Source organism: Vespula pensylvanica, chromosome 20 (assembly GCF_014466175.1).
Source record: "Vespula pensylvanica isolate Volc-1 chromosome 20, ASM1446617v1, whole genome shotgun sequence".
Taxonomy (NCBI): domain Eukaryota; kingdom Metazoa; phylum Arthropoda; class Insecta; order Hymenoptera; family Vespidae; genus Vespula; species Vespula pensylvanica.
Genome location: NC_057704.1, coordinates 844890 through 863807, shown reverse-complemented (window position 1 = coordinate 863807; position 18918 = coordinate 844890). Strand labels below are relative to the sequence as shown.

At 39.6% G+C, this 18918-nt stretch overlaps 4 protein-coding genes across 7 annotated transcripts in view; 2 read left to right on the top strand and 2 right to left on the bottom strand.

Annotated features, from left to right (window-relative positions):
* The window catches only part of LOC122636021 (protein jagged-2), a 51707-nt gene extending 39396 nt beyond the window's left edge, over positions 1 to 12311 (top strand). For all 3 annotated transcript variants that reach the window (XM_043826825.1, XM_043826827.1, XM_043826826.1), the window contains 5 exons: positions 3198 to 3489; positions 6768 to 7386; positions 7619 to 8262; positions 8387 to 8932; positions 9214 to 12311. In XM_043826825.1, the coding sequence (XP_043682760.1) occupies positions 3198 to 3489; positions 6768 to 7386; positions 7619 to 8262; positions 8387 to 8932; positions 9214 to 10379 (3267 nt within the window). In that variant the 3' untranslated portion in view covers positions 10380 to 12311. The remainder of the gene's footprint in view (positions 1 to 3197; positions 3490 to 6767; positions 7387 to 7618; positions 8263 to 8386; positions 8933 to 9213) is intronic.
* Positions 1 to 14540, bottom strand: part of LOC122636182 — a 115550-nt gene extending 101010 nt beyond the window's left edge. The window contains 3 exon segments of the mRNA XM_043827157.1: positions 13786 to 13969; positions 14282 to 14322; positions 14401 to 14540. The gene's annotated coding sequence lies outside the window, so the exon portion shown is untranslated.
* Positions 14541 to 14644: 104 nt separating this feature from the next.
* On the top strand, positions 14645 to 17602 carry LOC122636025. Of its 2 annotated transcripts, XM_043826836.1 has the most exons (7): positions 14645 to 15124; positions 15204 to 15445; positions 15557 to 15973; positions 16051 to 16555; positions 16640 to 17053; positions 17144 to 17391; positions 17486 to 17602. In XM_043826836.1, exons 3-7 carry the CDS (start codon positions 15557 to 15559, stop codon positions 17552 to 17554), a joined length of 1653 nt encoding a protein of 550 aa, XP_043682771.1. In that variant the 5' UTR covers positions 14645 to 15124; positions 15204 to 15445; the 3' UTR covers positions 17555 to 17602. The 2 variants fall into 2 exon arrangements, with proteins under 2 accessions (XP_043682771.1, XP_043682770.1); XM_043826835.1 differs by having other exon boundaries at positions 15204 to 15973.
* Positions 17437 to 18913, bottom strand: LOC122636031 (ADP-ribosylation factor-like protein 2). The gene is made up of 3 exons (XM_043826844.1): positions 18759 to 18913; positions 18397 to 18631; positions 17437 to 18316 (listed from the first exon to the last, which is right to left on the bottom strand). The coding sequence occupies exons 2-3, from the start codon at positions 18459 to 18461 to the stop codon at positions 17827 to 17829; spliced, it is 555 nt and encodes a 184-aa protein (XP_043682779.1). The 5' UTR covers positions 18462 to 18631; positions 18759 to 18913; the 3' UTR covers positions 17437 to 17826.
* Positions 18914 to 18918: the final 5 nt, after the last annotated feature.

Genomic DNA, 18918 nt, shown 5'->3' with positions numbered 1-18918 from the left:
CAAAACTAAAAAAAAAAAAATACTCGGAAGAAAAAAAGAAGAAGACAAAAAAAAACAAAAAGAGAAAAAAAAAGACAAAACTGAAAAGAAAAAATGCTCGGAAGAAAAAAAGAAGGAGACAAAAAAAAAAAGAAACAAAAAAGAAAATATAAAAAGAAGAGGAAACAGAAAATAAATCCGTCCCGAAGATAGTAGTAACATTGTCGTATATCGATGAGAGACCTACGTTTTGCATATCAAAGGAGCTTCTCGAATTCTGTAGTTTATGGCGATTGGTTCGACGATAGCCAAACCAGTTCCCTCTTCTACTCGTCCTGCGTACATGACTTACGAATATATATGCACATATAATTATTCCCGGGAGAGAGAGAGAGAGAGAGAGAGAGAGAGAGAGAGAGAGAGAGAGAGAGAGAGAGAAAGAGAAAGAGAGAAGGAGAGAAACAGAGAAGGAGAAAGGGTGTGGAAAGAGAAGAGAGAGAGAGAAAGAAAGAGTAGGTGCCTGAGATTATTACCTAGAAAGCACCTTCTCGCGTTATATGCGAATCCCTCGAAAGGCGCGGATATTCTTAAGCGTATTCACGATACCCCGCATGCCCAGGGATTATATCGGAATTTATGAAATTCTCCGGGATTTATCGCCGCGAAGTCACCATTTAAAGAATACCAATCCGAGACGGATCTAACGATCCTACATCCTTACAGATGGAAACGTAAAAGAACGTACTTGTATCTTGTTCTTAGAATATTTTTTGCTACCGTATTGATATATCGATATTTAAAAGTTGTCCGTACGAAAATGTACGTACGATTTTATAATAATCGATATCGATGATAAATTATAAGCTCGTCGCGTTCTTTATCCTAATTGCTATATATTATCTTTAATTATTCAGTGTTACTTTTTACATCATGTATATATATATATATATAATAAAATGATTGGAGTAAAGTAATTGGAGAAGATGAAGACGTAGAAAAAGGAAGGTCGTGAAAAAAAAATGTATTCTCTATGAACGATTACGACGTTTTTTTCACCTGCGACGACGTGTTGTCGATAGGTATCGAAAAAGAAAAAGGAAAGGAAGAGAAAGAAAAAAAAAAAAAAGAAAAGAAAAGAAACAAAAAAAATTACAAGAAAATTTGACCGTCCACTCGATTTTAACTTGACTCGCCTCATTGTCTGCCTGCCTTCGCGTTCATTAACGACACGCGTGAGTGCGTGACGCGCACCGACGCAGGGTGCACGTAGGTTTTTCCTTCTTCTTTTATTTCACGGGACCGGTTCCATCAGGAACACTTCCAGCTTTCTACCATCGACCTTCTCTCTCTCTTTTTCTCTACCTCTGTTCCTCCCTCTCTCCTTCTCGATGTTCGAATCTCTTTGCCAGAGAAAGAGAGGGAGAGGGAGAGAGAGAGAGAGAGAGAGAGAGAGAGAGAGAGAGAGAGAGATCGGAACCCGTTCGCTCGGTAGAAGATAGGCCCGTCTTCCGTGGCGGAGAAGAGCGATTGGAATTTATTTATTGCATTAGCCGACCGTCACTCACGCTCGGCCCTTGATTGGTGCCTACCAATCAGGATTCGCCGCTGCTATGCGAGAGCAAGATGCAACGAGCGAGATATATAAGAAGGACGAAGGGTGAGTTAAGGTGTAACTATCGATATATACTTACGTAGTATATATCGTATTATGCACGTGTGTCGTTCCGTACATACGCGTACGAACCAAAGAAGGAACGAAGAAAGGACGAAAGTCGTTCGATCGGGGGAATGACGTAACGATATCTCGCTCTAACCGCTACCGTAATTACTCTGATTAACAGTCGTTCGACGATACTCACCCGGTGATCTCCCGCTGTGCAATGCAGAGAGAACGACGCTTCTTCTCGATATATGTATCTCGACACGTCGTTTATCACCTTATCGAGATATTCTTTATACATCGATAAATCGAATAACGTAAGCGTGTAAAGGACTTTCGTTCTTTCGGTTCTCTCGTTTCGGTTTCTCTCGAGAATCTCGATAAAGAAAAGAAGAGAAGGCGATGACAGTTACGGTTGACTGCTAGACCAATTGGCTTGCTCCGGACTATATAACGTAATGTAATAATGATCCTCAAAGGTCAGGAAGCGACGTATAAATTTGCAAAAGCCCGAGCGTCAAAAGGTTCCACTTACATTGGGGAACCCGTTTCTCCTCGAGGAATTATATTCGAGCTGGGCAAGGGTTAACTGACGTCCTCATCAAACTATACCTTCTTTTCCGCTTTTAAAACGAGCCTCTCTAGACGAAAATGACGTCAGGGATGATGATTTCGATACGTCGGAATATATGTGTGTGTGTGTGTGTGTGTATTACGTATATATAACGCGTACACGCAGCAGCACACCAGCTGCGAGGAAAGTCGCGAGTCGAGTCTGTTTGGAAAGTGGGATCAGAGAGTACTTCCGAGCATCGACATCGTCAGTCGGTCAAAGTTCTTCAGAGGTTCTCGCATTGTATGTCTCGAAGAATCTTCTCGATTAGCATCTTTTATCCTCTTTCTCTCTCTCTCTCTCTCTCTCTCTCTCTTTCTTTTCATGGCTCATCCTCTTCCCTGACGAGCAAGAACGTTCGGGACTCTCATAGTCAGCACGAATTAGAAAGTACACGGAGCGCTCGTCTGGTTGTTGCAAAGCCAATTTCAAAGGAATAAACGAGAGAAAGAATCCTTCGACTCGTCTCCTTTATTCTGGTTTCTATCCAATTTTTAAACGATAAACGTACCACCTGTTGCTGTTTCGACTCGTGGAAAAAGAAGATAGGTTTCGTCTCTTAGGACCCAATTTACTTCGGGCGGTAGCAATTTAGGTGTCTGCCTTCGGGAGTGAGTCGATTAGAAGAAATTAGAAGGTCTTCTATTTTCTTCTTTGCCTCCTTCGGACGAGTGCGTCTATCATTTATCTTGTTTTATTTATTTTATATATATACTATTATTGTTATTATTATTATTATTATTATTTTATTATCGTACAATACTACTTTGTCTTTTATCATCGAGCAAAGCTCGAAGATCATTAATACTTATTTTTGATAAATATCTTTCGCCGTCTTTTCTTTTCCTTTCTTTTTTTTTTTTTTTATTTACGTTTAAATTCCTACCTAGATTTACCATCACGTCAACTCGAAAGATTTATCGACGACAACGATTTCCTTTACAGAGGCAATTTACGCTGATTCTACAAGCGAGAGACGAGGCGAGCGCCGGCGTCATCGAGGAAGCGAGCTACAGCGGAATCGTCCTGCCTGGCCCAACGTGGCACACTCTCAATCATCAGGGCAGAAATGCTCATTTGGCTTATCGCGTGCGCGTCCAATGTGCGGATCATTACTACAACGCGACTTGTACCAAGTTCTGCCGGCCGAGAAACGACATATTCGGTCATTACACCTGCGACGAGAACGGCGATAAAGTCTGCATACAAGGCTGGAAAGGTTCCGATTGCGAGATAGGTGAGCGAGATATCATTGCAATTTCAATTCTTATCTATACTCTTTTTTTCCCACCCCAATTAAAGCATAATACCGTTCTTCATCGATTCGAATACTATTGATTATCATGAGAATTATCGCGAGGATTAAAGTTAACAAAATTGCGCAGTAAGAAATATAATTCGTTCGTATATCTCTCTCTCTTACTTTTGTTTTCGAGAAAAGTAGCCTAAAACAAAGAAATCGTCAGGTAACAATGTTTCCAAGATCCAAATCTTTTCCAAGAACCGAGCAGCTCGGATCTGTTTTAATCGACTTCGGAAAGGAGACTTGGAAAGTCCCTAACTTTTTTCTTTTTTACAAGCGTTCGTGCGAGATGGTCGTTTGACGATTTCCACGAGTCCAGATCACAAACGACAGGAGAAACTTTCGCGACGTGACAATGCCGAGTGCCACGTGTCCGTCTTCAAAACGCGATTCCTGGTTTCTAACGACCCAGTCTGATCCCGTGAGAGCGAGAGAGAAAGAGAGAAATAACAGAGAGACGAATTCGGTCTAGCTCTGGAAAGAACACCTCGCGAGAGAGAAAGAGAGCAAGAAGAGAACGTGGGTTGAGATCAAGAGGCACGGCCCCTTGCGGATCGTAAAACATACGAATTATCTCGAAGCGTGCCTCAATGGGCGGACGTTAGACGCATGTCGTACGATCTTACAAAGGTAGCGACATCACGCCAGGTCTTGGCTCGCACAATGGAGCGCCAGGCTAATATATAACAGCTCTTTCTTCGCTGCTTAATCGTTACTTCCGTCTCACTGTGATTGCGACTCACCGGGTCGCAGTGTCACATCCCATCTCTCTTCTCTTTTCTCTCTCTCTCTCTCTCTTACCCTTATTCCAATCCATATTCATATTCATTTCGCGACCTTGTGAGACCGAACCGCAGTACCGTTCCACGAGAGAATCATTCCTTCTCTATTTCTACACGCTAAAATCGGTCGACGCGGTTGAGCGTTTCTGAAAATGATTTATTAAAATACCGTCTATTTTCGATCGGCTATGTTCGATACGATTCAAGGATTCGATCCGAGCTCTCGTGTTCTCTCTCGATAGAAAAAAAAAGAAACGCTCTTAGAGATGATTGCGCGGTGATCCGCTGTATCCAATCTTTCTCTTTCGTTGTCAAGGAGAGATTCAATTTGAGGATTTATGAAGGAACGAATAATTTCTTTCGGGCGCGCGTTCTACTTCCGAGCACGGAAAGGAAAAACGAAAAAGAAAAGAAGAAAAAAATATATAAAAGATCGATGAAACCCAATTAGGATCTATCGGGTAGAAATCGTGTACTCGTGAGACGTCGGAGTTGTTGTTCGGTGGTAACGTGTAGGAGAGAGAACTGGCTCTGACATTTTTGTCGCACTGTGAAAGGTCAATAGGAGAATTTCACTCGTGCATCCTCTTCACACGAGCTCTATGCACGAACCCGGCCGTAACGTGGCACGGCGGCTTGTGAGAGAAGTCAAATCTTTTCCGTGATAACATCGTCGTTCGTTCGGCACGCTCTCGACTCTTAGAAACTACACGGAAACTTCTCGAGCCTAGATACGCATTAATACGTCCAAGAATTTTCCTAAACGATCATTGAAATTCCATCAAAGAAAAATATAAATCCTCCGCACGGTCTTACCTTTATATCCACGATATTGAAATATTATTCCGTTCGTCGATACAAATGAACTTGATCAACTTAAAAAGAAACATTCTTTTTTCTTATTTCTCATTATATTAATCATTTCGAATACGATGACCAGGAAAAATATTATAGTACATTCTAACGAGCGACCAACGATATATTCAACTGTTCTTATTTAAATGCCTTACTCCGTATAAGTGCATTGCCACCTGTTGCTTTCCATATTCCACACCTATCAAGCAGAAAATCCGTTGATTATTTGCAACCTGTACGATGTAATACAGTTTCTATCAGCTATATATCAAAGCTTTCGTAATTGCTTTTTAATCGATAGAATTCACGACTTCCCTCGAAGTTTTTCTAAATTCTTACTTGTAACGATCGATCGGAAAAACTCTGGCCGACTCTGGAAGGAAGTAGTCGTAGCCCGAAGGGAAGGAAATGGAGAGCGTAAATCGTGAGTTAATTTAGCCGGCGCGGCGTCGACTTATGTGAATCAATCAACCACCAAGAGCTTCCTTCAAGCATCGACTAGATTTATAGTTTCCGAGCTACGAGAAAATGTTCTGTTCCTTCTTTATCTCTCTCTCTCTCTCTCTCTCTCTCTCTTTCTCTCTTTGACTTTTTCTTGAAGGAGGAAACGTCTAACGGCGTAAAAGCTCTCGAAGATGAAACGTGGCTTGATTGGCTCGAGATAGGATTGCTCGGTGGTACGCAAACGCGTTTTCGATCGAGTCCGATCGAGCATCGGCCACTAGTGAAGTAAAAGAGGCCTGCTGCGCTTGATGGTAGAACGAGAAGAGGGGGAGGCACGATGACGTGCCGTCATTTAGTACCTCGAGAGTATCCCGATGCAGTCGTATAAATATCCGTAAATGTCCGTCGTTCGTGAGGACGAGAGAGGCCAGGACTATTAATCATTAGAGATGCTGCGAAAGAGCAGGTATATTCCTATGTATCTACGTATGTTTTTACATATATACACGCTATTATATATACTCTCGCGAACGTATCTTCTATGCAAAAGCAACATACATTTCTATGTTCGTGTTTATATATATATATATATGTGTGTGTGTATGTGTGTATACACGTAGGCACTATGTACTTATATGATGCTTTTACGCGAGAAAGAGCGTGTGGGTATATTTGAAGCGCGTGACGTAACGGTAAAGTCCTCGTCGTCTTCGTCGTCCTCATCTCTTGTCTTCGATGTTCTCTCAGGAAAAGGGTCGAAAGAGTATATACGTACTCGCGTGTTGCCTCGCCATGAGTTTTCGTTTCACGTCCAAGGGAGATAATCCTTCTCTCTGTCGCTTCTCATCCGTCTTTCCGTCCCCTCGGCTAATTGAGTTGCCCGACTATAAAGCGATACTTCGTGCTGTCTTCGTCGACTTTCAAGAGGAACGAAATTACCGTTCCCGTAGATAGGAGATACCGTAATCGCATGAAATTGAGTTTGGGAATCGGTGGAAACGCGTGGAGATACGAAAGAATAACGTCCTTTGTATGCTCATGTCTTCTCTGCATTTTAAAAAAGGTTTATCTTCGTATTGTGTGTTTTGAACATAAAAAAAAAAGAAAACAAAAAGAATATGTTGATTTTAGCTGTCTGCAAAGAGGGTTGTCATCCCGTTCACGGCCATTGCAACGTAAGTGGTGAGTGCAAGTGCAGACACGGTTGGAGGGGTGAACTTTGCGATCAGTGTACACCCTATCCCGGATGCAAGCATGGCTATTGCAACGGCTCCAGTTGGCAGTGCATATGCGACACGAATTGGGGTGGCATACTCTGCGACCAAGACCTCAATTATTGCGGCACGCACGAGCCATGCCAGAACGGTGGCACGTGCGAAAACACGGCGCCGGATCAGTACAGATGCACATGCCCCGAAGGATTCTCCGGACCGACTTGCGAGAAGGTCGACAATCCTTGCGCCTCGAGTCCGTGCGCCAACGGAGCAACCTGCATCGAATTAGGTGAAAGCGCTCATTGTGAGTGCGCGCCTGGTTTTACGGGGCCTTTGTGCGCGACCGACATCGACGAGTGCGCCTCGCAACCCTGTCAAAACGGTGGTACCTGCGTCGATGGTAGAAACGGCTTTGTTTGTAACTGTCCACCTGCCTGGCAAGGTTCTCTTTGTCAATTCGACGTCGACGAATGTGCGCTCAAGGAATCACCTTGCAAGAATTCCATCAGTTGCGTTAATCTCGCCGGTGATTATAGGTAAGTCTGCTACGTGCATCCGTATTATTGCCAAATTTCATCTTCAAATTCAGATTATCAAATGATATAGATACGCTACGAAGATCAATCGTTTGGTAAAAGCGTTTCTAAGAACGAACGATATAAAATTTCGAGTAAAAAAATGAAATCATTCGTATTAGATGAATACAGCATATCCCACAGTGCGTACGTTACTTCGCCGCGAAGTAATAAAACCAATGACAAATTTTAGATGTCGGTGTCGAAGCGGCTTTAACGGCAAGAACTGTACGAAGAACATCAATGATTGCGTGGGACAATGTCAGCACGGTGCACTGTGCATCGATCTCGTTAACGATTATCATTGTAGTTGCACGGCTGGTTATTCCGGCAAGGACTGCGACGTCGACATCGACGAATGTGCCTCGAAGCCATGTCAAAACGGTGGAGACTGCAGAGATCTGGTAAACGCTTATGAGTGCGTCTGTCCTGTTGGTTTCACCGGTTATCAGTGCGAGATCGATCGCGATCATTGCAGTCCAAATCCCTGCAGAAATTCAGCGCCATGTTTCAACACCCAAACCGATTACTACTGTCACTGTCCGGAACAGTGGCAGGGGAAGAATTGTAGCGAGTCAGCCTCGCAGAATCCACAGTTTGGCGAGAATACGGACGATCAGTTAGGTTGCGGCAGCGAAGGAACGCCTTGCGGTGGCAGAGGAAGATGTAGCGGCGACAAATGCATCTGCGATCCGGGATATACCGGCGTACACTGTCACGAGAATATCAACGACTGTCGCGGCAATCCCTGCTTGAACGGTGGTACCTGCGTTGATCTCATAAATTCGTTTCAATGTATCTGCAGGGAAGGTTGGAGCGGAGATTTGTGCGATCAAGGTGAGCGTACGCTTAATCAACGTACGAGATTAAGAAAACGTCCAAGTTTCAAACAATTCGAAACAAACTTTGAAACAAATTAATTCGACTTTCGAGAAATAATACGAGGAATTTACATTTGCAGACGTAGACGAGTGTATGGCGTCACCTTGCCGTAACAATGGCACATGCGTCGACGGTGTCGCCGACTTCACCTGCATTTGCCGAAACGGTTGGAAAGGAAAAACTTGTGCTCTTCGAGGTGGCCATTGCGAGCCTGGTACTTGTCGTCACGGAGGAACTTGTCAAGATCGCGGAGATGGCTTCACGTGTCACTGTCCACCCAGCTGGGAGGGTGCAGCCTGTCACATAGCATCTCCAGCTTGTGCCAGTAATCCTTGCGAGAACGGAGCAACCTGCGTTAATACGGCCGATGGAAACTACAGATGCGTTTGCCGCGAGGGTTTCGAAGGGCCGAATTGTCTTCGCGACGTCGACGATTGTCAACCGTTGCCTTGCCTAAATGGCGGTAAATGCGTCGACGGAGTGAATTGGTTCAGATGCGAGTGCGCACCGGGCTTTACCGGGCCAGATTGTCGTATTAACGTGAACGAGTGCGCGAGCGATCCCTGCACCGCTGGAGCGACCTGCGTCGATGGAATCGCCAGTTACTCTTGCATTTGTCCACCGGGTATGTATAACACGTACGATTCTTACATTAATAAAAGTAACGTTGTAAGAAAGAATATTGAATTACGCGCTTGATAAATAAGATCGACGTTTTAAAAGAAAGAAAGATAGAAGGGGGAGAAACAGAGAGAGAGAGAGAGAGAGAGAGAGAGAGAGAGAGAGAGGAGAAAGAACATCGATCCTGTTCATAATTCAGACCAGTTTTCATTCGAGGGCTGCTCGTACTTTACGATACAAACTCGTCCGGTGGGTTCTTACATCTTCTTTTTGTCCGTTCCGCAGGCAGGACCGGTATTCGTTGCGAGATTCGCACGGCCGGCGGTCCAGGATGCGTGGCAGCGAGTTGGGAAGACGACTGTAACATTTGCGAGTGTCGAAGCGGAAAGAATCGATGTAGTAACGTCTGGTGCGGTCAGGGTAACTGCTTGAACGGTACGTCCTGTCTGGCGCACGAGGTATGCGTTCCAAGCCCGGGAGAAAGTTGTCTCTCGCCGCCCTGTCCAGCTTGGGGTGAATGTCGACCGGTGGAAACTGGAAGAAGAGTAGGACCACCGGCGTTACCGGCACCACCCTCTTGTTGGCCTGGTCAAGCGACACCAGGACCAACGTGTTCGAGACTGACCATACTTTTGAGAAGGGACACTTTGGCCTCCGGCACGTCGGTCGAATTGCTCTGCCGTAGATTGAGAAAACTCTTGGCCGATCCGAGGCGACCGCAATTGATAGTCCTACTTTGCGATCTCAAACCAGGTGACAACGATACGGTCGAAGTCACGATTTTCTCAGAAACGGCAGCCGACGCAGCCAGAGATTTGGGCGAAGCACTTAGCCGTCCTATGGGCAGACCGCTCGCTCTTGCCTCGGTCTTAGAGGTCAAAGTTGAAACCGCTCTCATCAGCGAGCCCAGTTCCAATTCCAACAACGTGGCAGGTGGATACGTAGCCGTTCTTGGCGGTGCTCTGGCAACCGTCCTTTTACTTGCTCTCTTCGGAGGACTCTGGTATCTTAGGACAGCGAGGCAACGATCGAGCTTGACTGCGACAACCAGCAGCGAGACGTCCTTGCATCGTCATCGCAGTGACCTCGACGAAAAGTCGAATAACTTGCAAAACGAAGAAAACCTAAGAAGGTACGCAAATCCTTTGAAGGATCAAGACCCCGAACCACGAGTGTCCGTGGTGAGACCATTGTCCGGTGCTTCGCTCGGTCCTCTCGGTACGACGGAAGAGAGTCTCGAGATGGTATCGGAAGAAGGAAGACATCGTCTACCACCTCTCTACAAACCGCCCAGCGCCGAAACGAGAAACAACACGGCGAGTTTTAGTTACGAGGAGGGACCTCACAAACCTTACACCAAACCGAGAATACAGGAACCAACGTACTCGCATCAGCAACCTGGCACGAGTCAGACCTCGGGTCCTCATCAAGTGTTAACGGTACACGTTTGAACGTCCTCTCTTTTCTACCACATCACGGATTTCGAATTTCATTGCGATTTCACTCGATTTTTAAACCGTGCTTGAAAATTCCCAGACAGCGACTACCACTTGAGTATTTACTGTCTGATAAAGGAAAACAAGTGTCTTTGTAAAACGTATATACGGACGCTAACAAAATTACTGGCGCGCTAAGATCCTTACGTTAAAAGACACGCACGTGCTGAGAAAGTCTTACTTCACTGATATTCCGTTAAAAATTTAAGGAAAAAAACGATTCGACGATCGAAAGACGAACAAAAACTTGTATCTTGTCTTCCCACAAGTGAAGTTACGTAGGAAAAACGAAATCTATCGTAAATTGTTAAAATTTCTATTTAATCTTTTTCTACGCGTTCCAGAGTTCCCTTTTCTTATGACTTCATGATGCGACAATAAGCGCGATCGCGACGATTATAAGTAACTATAATGATAACATTATCTCTTGTTATCGTTGTACATATGTATATAGCTCGTACTTAGTAATTTTCGCTGTGACTGCACCGCTTCCAAGTGTCGGCAATCACGACCCTTGATATCTTAAAGTTTGATACGCTGTTGTTCTCGCATAATAAATAGAGATCGTACGCGTTCGTTGTTATCATATAAATAAATCCTTTAGGTGAGGCACGTCGAAGTAAACGAAAAGAAAAAAAGAAAAACAAAAAAAAATAAATAAATAAAATAAAATAAACAAGAACATATGTATGTATGTACACGTACACGTATTATTAACCGGGGTGAGATTAAAATTATCCATGGATGATGTCGTTCTCGAAAACTTTTTTGGGAGACTTTTGTCCTCGTAAAAATGCGTTACTTACACGTACAACGTACCGTATATTAACACGTACTGCTTACGATTTTATTGTTAGATTAAAACTGATTACTCTACTAAGCAACGGACACCGGAACCGGAAACGCGTTAATCCTTGCGTTTGGATACTTACCAAACGTCTCTTAAATTCACTCCAGTGAAATCTTTTCCTAAGACTTACAATACATGCATACATACATACGTGTAATATGCCGATAATGTGCGATAGATCGATTGCGAAATATATGTATTTAGAATGGTGTAACCTTCGGACGTTCCTTTCGGACGATATTATTGTGATACTATTATGGAACGACTTTCCCACGGTCGTTTTCTACCTTTCTCTCTCTCTCTCTTTCTCTTTTTCTCTGTGTTTCTTTTTTTTTCTTTTTTCTCTCTTTAATTTTCTTTTTTCTTTTGTTGAGCCTCTCGTTGTAATCCTCATTCGACTTTCAGCTCAAATTAAAGCTGAGCACGAAAGAAGCGAATCGAATTTCGCAGCACTATGATATCGTCATAAACGAAAAACGTATATATTGTGTATGCGCCGTGTTGAGAAGACAAAAAAAAAACGAACAAGAAAAGCAGTGAATTTGGCGATACCTTTACTTAGGTAGTACGGTGTATGTAAAGTACGAATGTCTATCGGCATCTCGAAGCGCTCGAGAAAATGCGATGTAGGTTAAGATAATGAAAGAAACAAGCAAGCAAGTGCAAAAAAAAAATAGAAAGAAAAGACAAGAAAAATTAGTGTAAATACGCCGCTTTTACTTAACGATTGACTATATTTCAGTACGACTAAAAGGAGAAAAGTGAAAGAACCTCTGATTCTAATTATATTTCTCTCTTTTTCCTTCTCTCTTCTTCTATATTTTCATCTCTCTTCTCTCTCTCTCTCTCTCTCTCTCTCTCTCTCTCTCTCTCTCTCTCTCTCTCTCTCTCTCTCTCTCTAAATAATTTTACTCGCGTAAACGAACGTGCGTTTTTAATTTTAATTTAATCGATAAGTCACAAATGTGATTTTTCTATATTCGATGTTATCTAATAGAGATAGTTGTCAAAATGAATAAACTGGTAGGTCTCTCGTACTTTTGATTCGATTCACTATAGTGATCGATTAATCTCGTACTTCGATATGCGATTAATAAGAAAAAGAGCGGCGTAGTCAGCCTTCGCGAAGAATTGTAAATAGAATAATAATTCCTTTCCCCTTTTTATCCACAAGTACATGGATCGGATCATTCTTTTGCCGAGCTCCCTAGCAGAACTCTTTATCTAGATGTGCAATTTTCTTTTGTGGTCTTTTTTATATGTTTCGTATTTTATTTTTTTTTATTTTTATTATTATTATTATTTTTTTTTTTTTAATATCGTTCCAGCGATTTTACGAGCGAAGCGTCGATTAGTTTATAAACGAGTTGCATAGCTCGCGATAGGCATACGACACGATAGTTTAACACGAAAGAAACGAATTTCTTCTTCTACTTCCTTTTTTCTTTTCCTTTTTTTTTTTCCTTTAATAAAATAAATCCTTTATCTTTTACGAAGAAAAATTATATCACCGTAGGAATATACATATAGGTCCGCGACGATTTATATATATATATATAAAAATAAATATATTATATATTATATATATTAAATATTATATATATATATTATTTTATATTATATTATTTTATTTTCTATTTCTATTTCTACTTTCATCTACGCTAATTATTCCTACATCACGGGCAATAGTTCGCATCGACGAGGAATTCTTTCGATTTCTTTCTTCTTAAAAATTAAAATCGGTAATCTGGATTATCGATAATTCGGAAAGGTCTCGAGGATCGATCGTGTTCGATCTTACGTTGAACCGAGAGAAGGAAAAAAGAATCGAGACGATCGTTCGAACTAATGCCTTTGGTCGACGATAGATAGTTAGTAAGGGATACACCCACGCGTTGTGAATTGTGATCGATCACTCGTCTACGACGATGCCGAGTAAACGAAACGAGCGAATACATTGTGTAAATAAGCTCCTCCCTATCCCCTTCCATCCTCTTTTTCCCTTCTCTCGCATAAGTTTACGACGATGAAGAGTTTCAATAAAAAGTACAATCCTTCGTCGATGCTTTTCTTTTCTTATTTTCTTTCAAACGTTTTCCACATCAGGCCTCTTTTGCTTCGACGATTAATAAATAAATTATATCGTATAATTTTGTTCCTTCGTAATGAAATCTTTTCGAACTTAATATCAAGTATAACGAGAACAACAAAATACTTCTTTACCTTCGAAGCTAACGTTGATACGGTCGGTAATATGGATGCCCTGTTTTACTAACCGGAAATTCGATCGGTAAGTCATAACCTCGATAATACTTGCGTTATTTATACTTATCATAGTTTAACACGAAAGAAACGAATTTCTACTTCCTTTTTTCTTTTCCTCTTTTTTTTTTTCCCCTTTAATAAAAAAATCCTTTACTTTTTACGAAGAAAAATTATATCACCGTAGGAATATATACATAGGTCCAAATAATATGATTAATAAATTACAAATAATTAAATTGAACTTACGAAATATTATAGGATGTAAGTGACGAGTTAGACGAACTGGAATTAACGAAGTAGGAGCAGCTTGAAACACGTCTGGATAGTTGCTTACACGAACGATAACTACGATGTGGAAAGTCGTAACAAGGGCGAACTCTCGGTCGTCCTTTCGTTGTTTACACGCGCTTTTGCCGATACTTCCTAAATTCTTGGAATATTACGCTACATTACACACACCATTCGTACTCACATACACGTGTGTGTGTATGTATGTATAAATAAATAATAAACTTTTATCACGCTCGACTGCTTTTTGTTTTGTTGCTTGTCGGAAATCGGAAATTCGTAAGTAACAAATGTTTTCACGATTGCCGGGAAATATATTATCTATATCCTAATACCATCTTTGTCTCTTTATTTAAGAGCCTCGCTGTATGTAATAAAAAAAGAAAAAAAAAAGAAAAGAAAATAGACACTTTTACGTATAGAGGGCTTACGTTAATATTATTTTTTAACGTACTGCGTAGAATTTTTTCTGGATTTGTAGGCTTCTTGTAAAAGCTGAAAAATATTAGATCGATATTAATAGAAAAGAAAAATTATATGGAAATGTATATGTATATGTATTTGTATACTTACGTGCATGTGAATATGAAAATCGTTCAAACGCGAAATAAAATCAAACGCGACTAATTAAAGAAAGATTATTGATTAAAGCGTCGTTAATAGACGGAATCGTTAATAATGATCGATATATCGCGAAAATATCGACAGAAAATTCGATACGAGAAGAATTTTTAAGAGACGCCGCGACGACGATTTTATTTTCGCGAATATCTTTTAACGCGACTCGTTTTCGGCAAAATCCGAATATGAAATAACGATGCAATTATTTGTAATTAACGAAACGAGATGGCGCAGTATGCCGACTACGTCATAAAGCGTTATGGCTACTTTACAAAGCACGTAACTTTTCGATTTATAATACGAAAATATCGAAACCTCAAAAATCATTCGAACTTCGCTTAAATGCGATAGAATAGTTTTTTATACGTTTGTCTAAGATACTATTTTAGAATTCTACTATCCGTTTGTCCGCCGAAGTACTGTTAGCAATGCAAAGTGTTAATACTTGAATGTTTAATTAGAAATGGATCGAAAGGATCGAGAAACTTCGATAATTTCGTTAGGAGGTTTACTTTCGAGATTATTTCGATCTTCGTCGTATCGATCTCTCGAAAAGAAAATACTATCGTTTCGTGCCAAACTAAGTAAATTTGAATAAATTCGATGAAATTATAACTCATTTAACTTCGATGATTTGGTTATTTCTAAATTAAGTGTCAAGATGAACGATATACAGGTACGTGCGTATACTATATATATATATATGTAATAAATAAAAAATATGGGAAGTTTAAGAAAATATGAATATGTTATAGCCACATAAGGAAACTTCGATCAAGGAACTTTACGATCTGGAATATGATTACGAAACGTGGGACTACGAAGAGGATATTGAGATACGCAAGGAATACGAAGAGGAATCTGAGTCGATCGAAGAATCCGATATTTCGGAGGATATCTTAGGCGATCTCGAACGAGATAAACTGATCGAGGAAGATGAGAAGATGAAGAAAAAGAAAAAGAAGAAGCATTTATTAGTCGGTGTAACTTAAATTTGGTAACTTTAATTAAATTGGTCGCGAATAATGCTATAGAATCGTTCTATGTTCGAACCTAATTATTTAATTTGCGATTATACGTAATTAGAAAATTTGAGAATGCATTTCAGATGGTTCGAAAAAAAGAGGAGGTTTCTGTGGAAACTTTGATTACTCCAGAAGAAATAGACGACACTTTGAAAAGTTTACGCAGCGAATCTTCGATTCATCTTTGCTTGAGAGAGATCGATATCAGTGACTCGCAATTGAAGTTATTGAATCTGCACACTATTTTTCCTGTTCCAAGCGATCCTGGTACGGGACCGGCATTTTGGTTGCTTACTACCGAAGAAATCTTTGAGGAAGACGGCGTATATAAATTTGACGAGCACGTAAAGAGCAAAGGTCTAAAAGTGGTACATATGATCACCGATATGTTGCAATCGGATTGCATCGATTTGCAATATTATGGGATCGATCCACGTATCGTCGAAATAATGTATTATGCCCTAAGAAATAATGGTTCCGTTCAAATGATAGATTTTACGGTACTTTAACGAATTCGTTTGATCGTCGCACGTTTCAGATGATCGATATTCTAATGGGTAATTTTAATAATTCGTAGGACAATAGATTAACTAAGAAAGCTTGTCATTATTTGGGTAAATTGATACAGAAAAGTATCATGATAATCAGTTTGATTTTGTCCAAGTGTCGAATTGGTCCTGAGGGTATGAAAGAACTTTGCGATGGGATATCGGCTACATCGACCTTGGTCACTCTCGATCTTAATTCTTGCAACATCCAGGATAAAGGATTAGAAGCATTGGCATTCGCGGTAGAACATAATGGAAGTTTGGAAGAGCTCTCCTTAGCGGATAATAATTTAAACAAAACATGTACCGAACATCTCTGCTACCTCATAACGAATTCTAAATTGATCAAGTGGTTGGATTTATCATGGAACTCGTTGTACGATGAGCATACTTGGAAAGCTTTGACCAGTGTATTAGCGAGAAACCGTACTTTGGTTAGTTTAAATTTATCGTGGAACGGGATCGGTACGGAATGCGTTAAATATTTAACGATTATTTTGAGAGTTTCACGCCTAGAAATTTTGGATCTAAGTAGTGAGATAATTTATACTTTATGATAATTTATACCGATGAAAATTAAATTTACATTTTGTTATAATTGTTTTATTTGATTCGAAGATAACATGCTTACGAAACCTGATGCCGAAAGCATGTCGACATCTCTATCAAGAAATAGCATATTAGAAGAATTATATCTAGGAAATAATCCTTTAGAAGCGGAAGGTGCTTTTATGCTGATTTCGTCGGTTAATCCGAAAAATTCGCCAGAAAGCAGTCTTCGTCTTTTAAATTTAGAAAATGTCTGGGCAGACAAGACTGTTCTACCGGAATTAGATACAATAGAAAATGAAAGGCCATGGTTGCAAATCGTATTAGGTGGTATTTATAGTAATTACACGCTAGTAGGACCGAACGTTATGAAAATTTTTTTAAGAAGAGCTACCTATGAAGCAATGGCACAAAAGAAACATAAACATAGAAAAAACTTTGGACATTTTGTATTATCTTTAAACGATAATCCGATAAGTCGAGGTATATGTTATACGATTATAATTTATCTACACATTTTTAAAATGATATTAAATTAGAAACCTAGGAAATTTATAACAAACGTTGTTGTAGAACGATTTAGAAAATTAATCAAAGACTTCAAATTGAAATTATCTAAATCACTTATTAAAGAAATTATATCGGCTTTCCCTGGACCAAAAAAAACTGTCGATCAAGGACTTCTAAAAGCTGTTTACTTAAAAGAATTTCCAGATACTAAACCGCCGCCAGTCAAACCATCAAAACTTCGTGCGGAAAAGAAAGAAGAGGTCGAAATAGAACCTGAAATGCCGGAAGTAAGAAAAGAATATAAAGAAAAGGTTAGTTTAAAAGATTACGAATCTGCATAAATTATTACATATATGTTTAAAATTTTATAACTACATATCTTACTTTATTTATGGCCACATAAAGTATCCTGAACCAAAAGACATGAGAGAAGTTGAAGAATACATGATTGATTTCTATGAAGACTATTACTAAAACTATCAACGATTACATGCATCTTAACTATTAAATACAAAAACATATTACTTTGTATATATCATATAATAAATTATTCCAGTAACTGAAAAATACTGATAATGTTATAACGAAACGCATTAAGAGAGCCAGCGAATGAAATTATATGTATATAGAAATTTATTTTGCGTGTACGTAAATATTTTTTTTTTTACGAATTATTTCACTAGACTTTATTTTGAGCACTATTTGTGTATCTATAATAAATTAAACATATTAGGATAAAGATAAAGTTAATCAATATAAAATATTCTTGCTGCAATATCACTGATAATCCAATTAATACCCTCCACTAAATTTTCTCCCGTTACTGCAGAACATTTATATATCTGCCAGTGATGACTTTTTATAGTAGGTAGTTCCAAAATTTCAGCAATGTCCGACGCTGATAATGCTCCAGGTAAATCTTGTTTATTAGCGAATATCAAGAGACTTGCCCCTTCTAATCTTTCTTCTTGCAATAATTTGTACAATTCTACCTTACAATCTTCTAATCTTCTGCGATCCGCACTGTCAATTACCCAAATAAGTCCATCAGTAGACTCGAAGTAGTTCCTCCAATACGATCGTAATGATTTTTGTCCACCCACATCCCATACATTCAACTTATAACCACGATGTTCTAAAGTTTTTATATTAAAACCAAGCGTTGGAGATATCGTATCGATAGGTTCTCCATTTATTCTTTTTAGAACTGTGGTTTTACCTGCATTGTCCAATCCTCTAAAATATTATTTTCATCTTAGAAATTAAAGTGCGAGTTTCCAATATAAAAATAAACAAATTTGCGATATCATACGTACAACATTAGAATTCTCATTTCTTTTTCTTTCTGCTTCAATTTCTTCAATACCGTTAATAAACCCATCTTTGTGAAAGTCTTTACGAAGAAAATTTGTTGTGTCGATCATTCGATCCACGAACTTCCTTATTCGGACATACTATTACAAGTATATATCGTGTTATTCATACAATTTTTTTTTATTTCCCGATCGTTTCGCCCGTGATTTATATCAAGATCCGATTCGAATAAACGTCCTACGAAAATAATCATGTTGAGTGATTTTTAAAAGAAGAATAAATATATTATCGACGAATAACCAATCAACAATATATAACCTCTACGCGTATCAATTCGACAATTACTATTTTCGAAAATATTTACCTTTTGTATATAGTCACAAGTAATTTAAAATCTAAATAGAAAAATTTCATTAATCTTTTACGAGGCTTTCTATTCTTATAGATTACTTTTTGCGACAGTGCTTAATAATTTTTTATTTAAATGGAGGAGTTGTAATGACATTTACGAATTAAGATTGGTA

Excerpts from the sequence above, each read along its gene's own strand:
- LOC122636025 (XM_043826836.1), top strand. The coding sequence starts at position 15,557 with ATGGTTCGAAAAAAAGAGGAGGTTTCTGTGGAAACTTTGATTACTCCA. Across the intron at positions 15,974-16,050 it reads TTCAAATGATAGATTTTACG|GACAATAGATTAACTAAGAA; the intron begins GTACTTTAACGA and ends AATAATTCGTAG. Across the intron at positions 17,392-17,485 it reads GAAAAGAATATAAAGAAAAG|TATCCTGAACCAAAAGACAT; the intron begins GTTAGTTTAAAA and ends GGCCACATAAAG.
- LOC122636031 (XM_043826844.1), bottom strand. The coding sequence starts at position 18,461 with ATGGGTTTATTAACGGTATTGAAGAAATTGAAGCAGAAAGAAAAAGAA. Across the intron at positions 18,317-18,396 it reads GAAATGAGAATTCTAATGTT|AGGATTGGACAATGCAGGTA; the intron begins GTACGTATGATA and ends ATAATATTTTAG.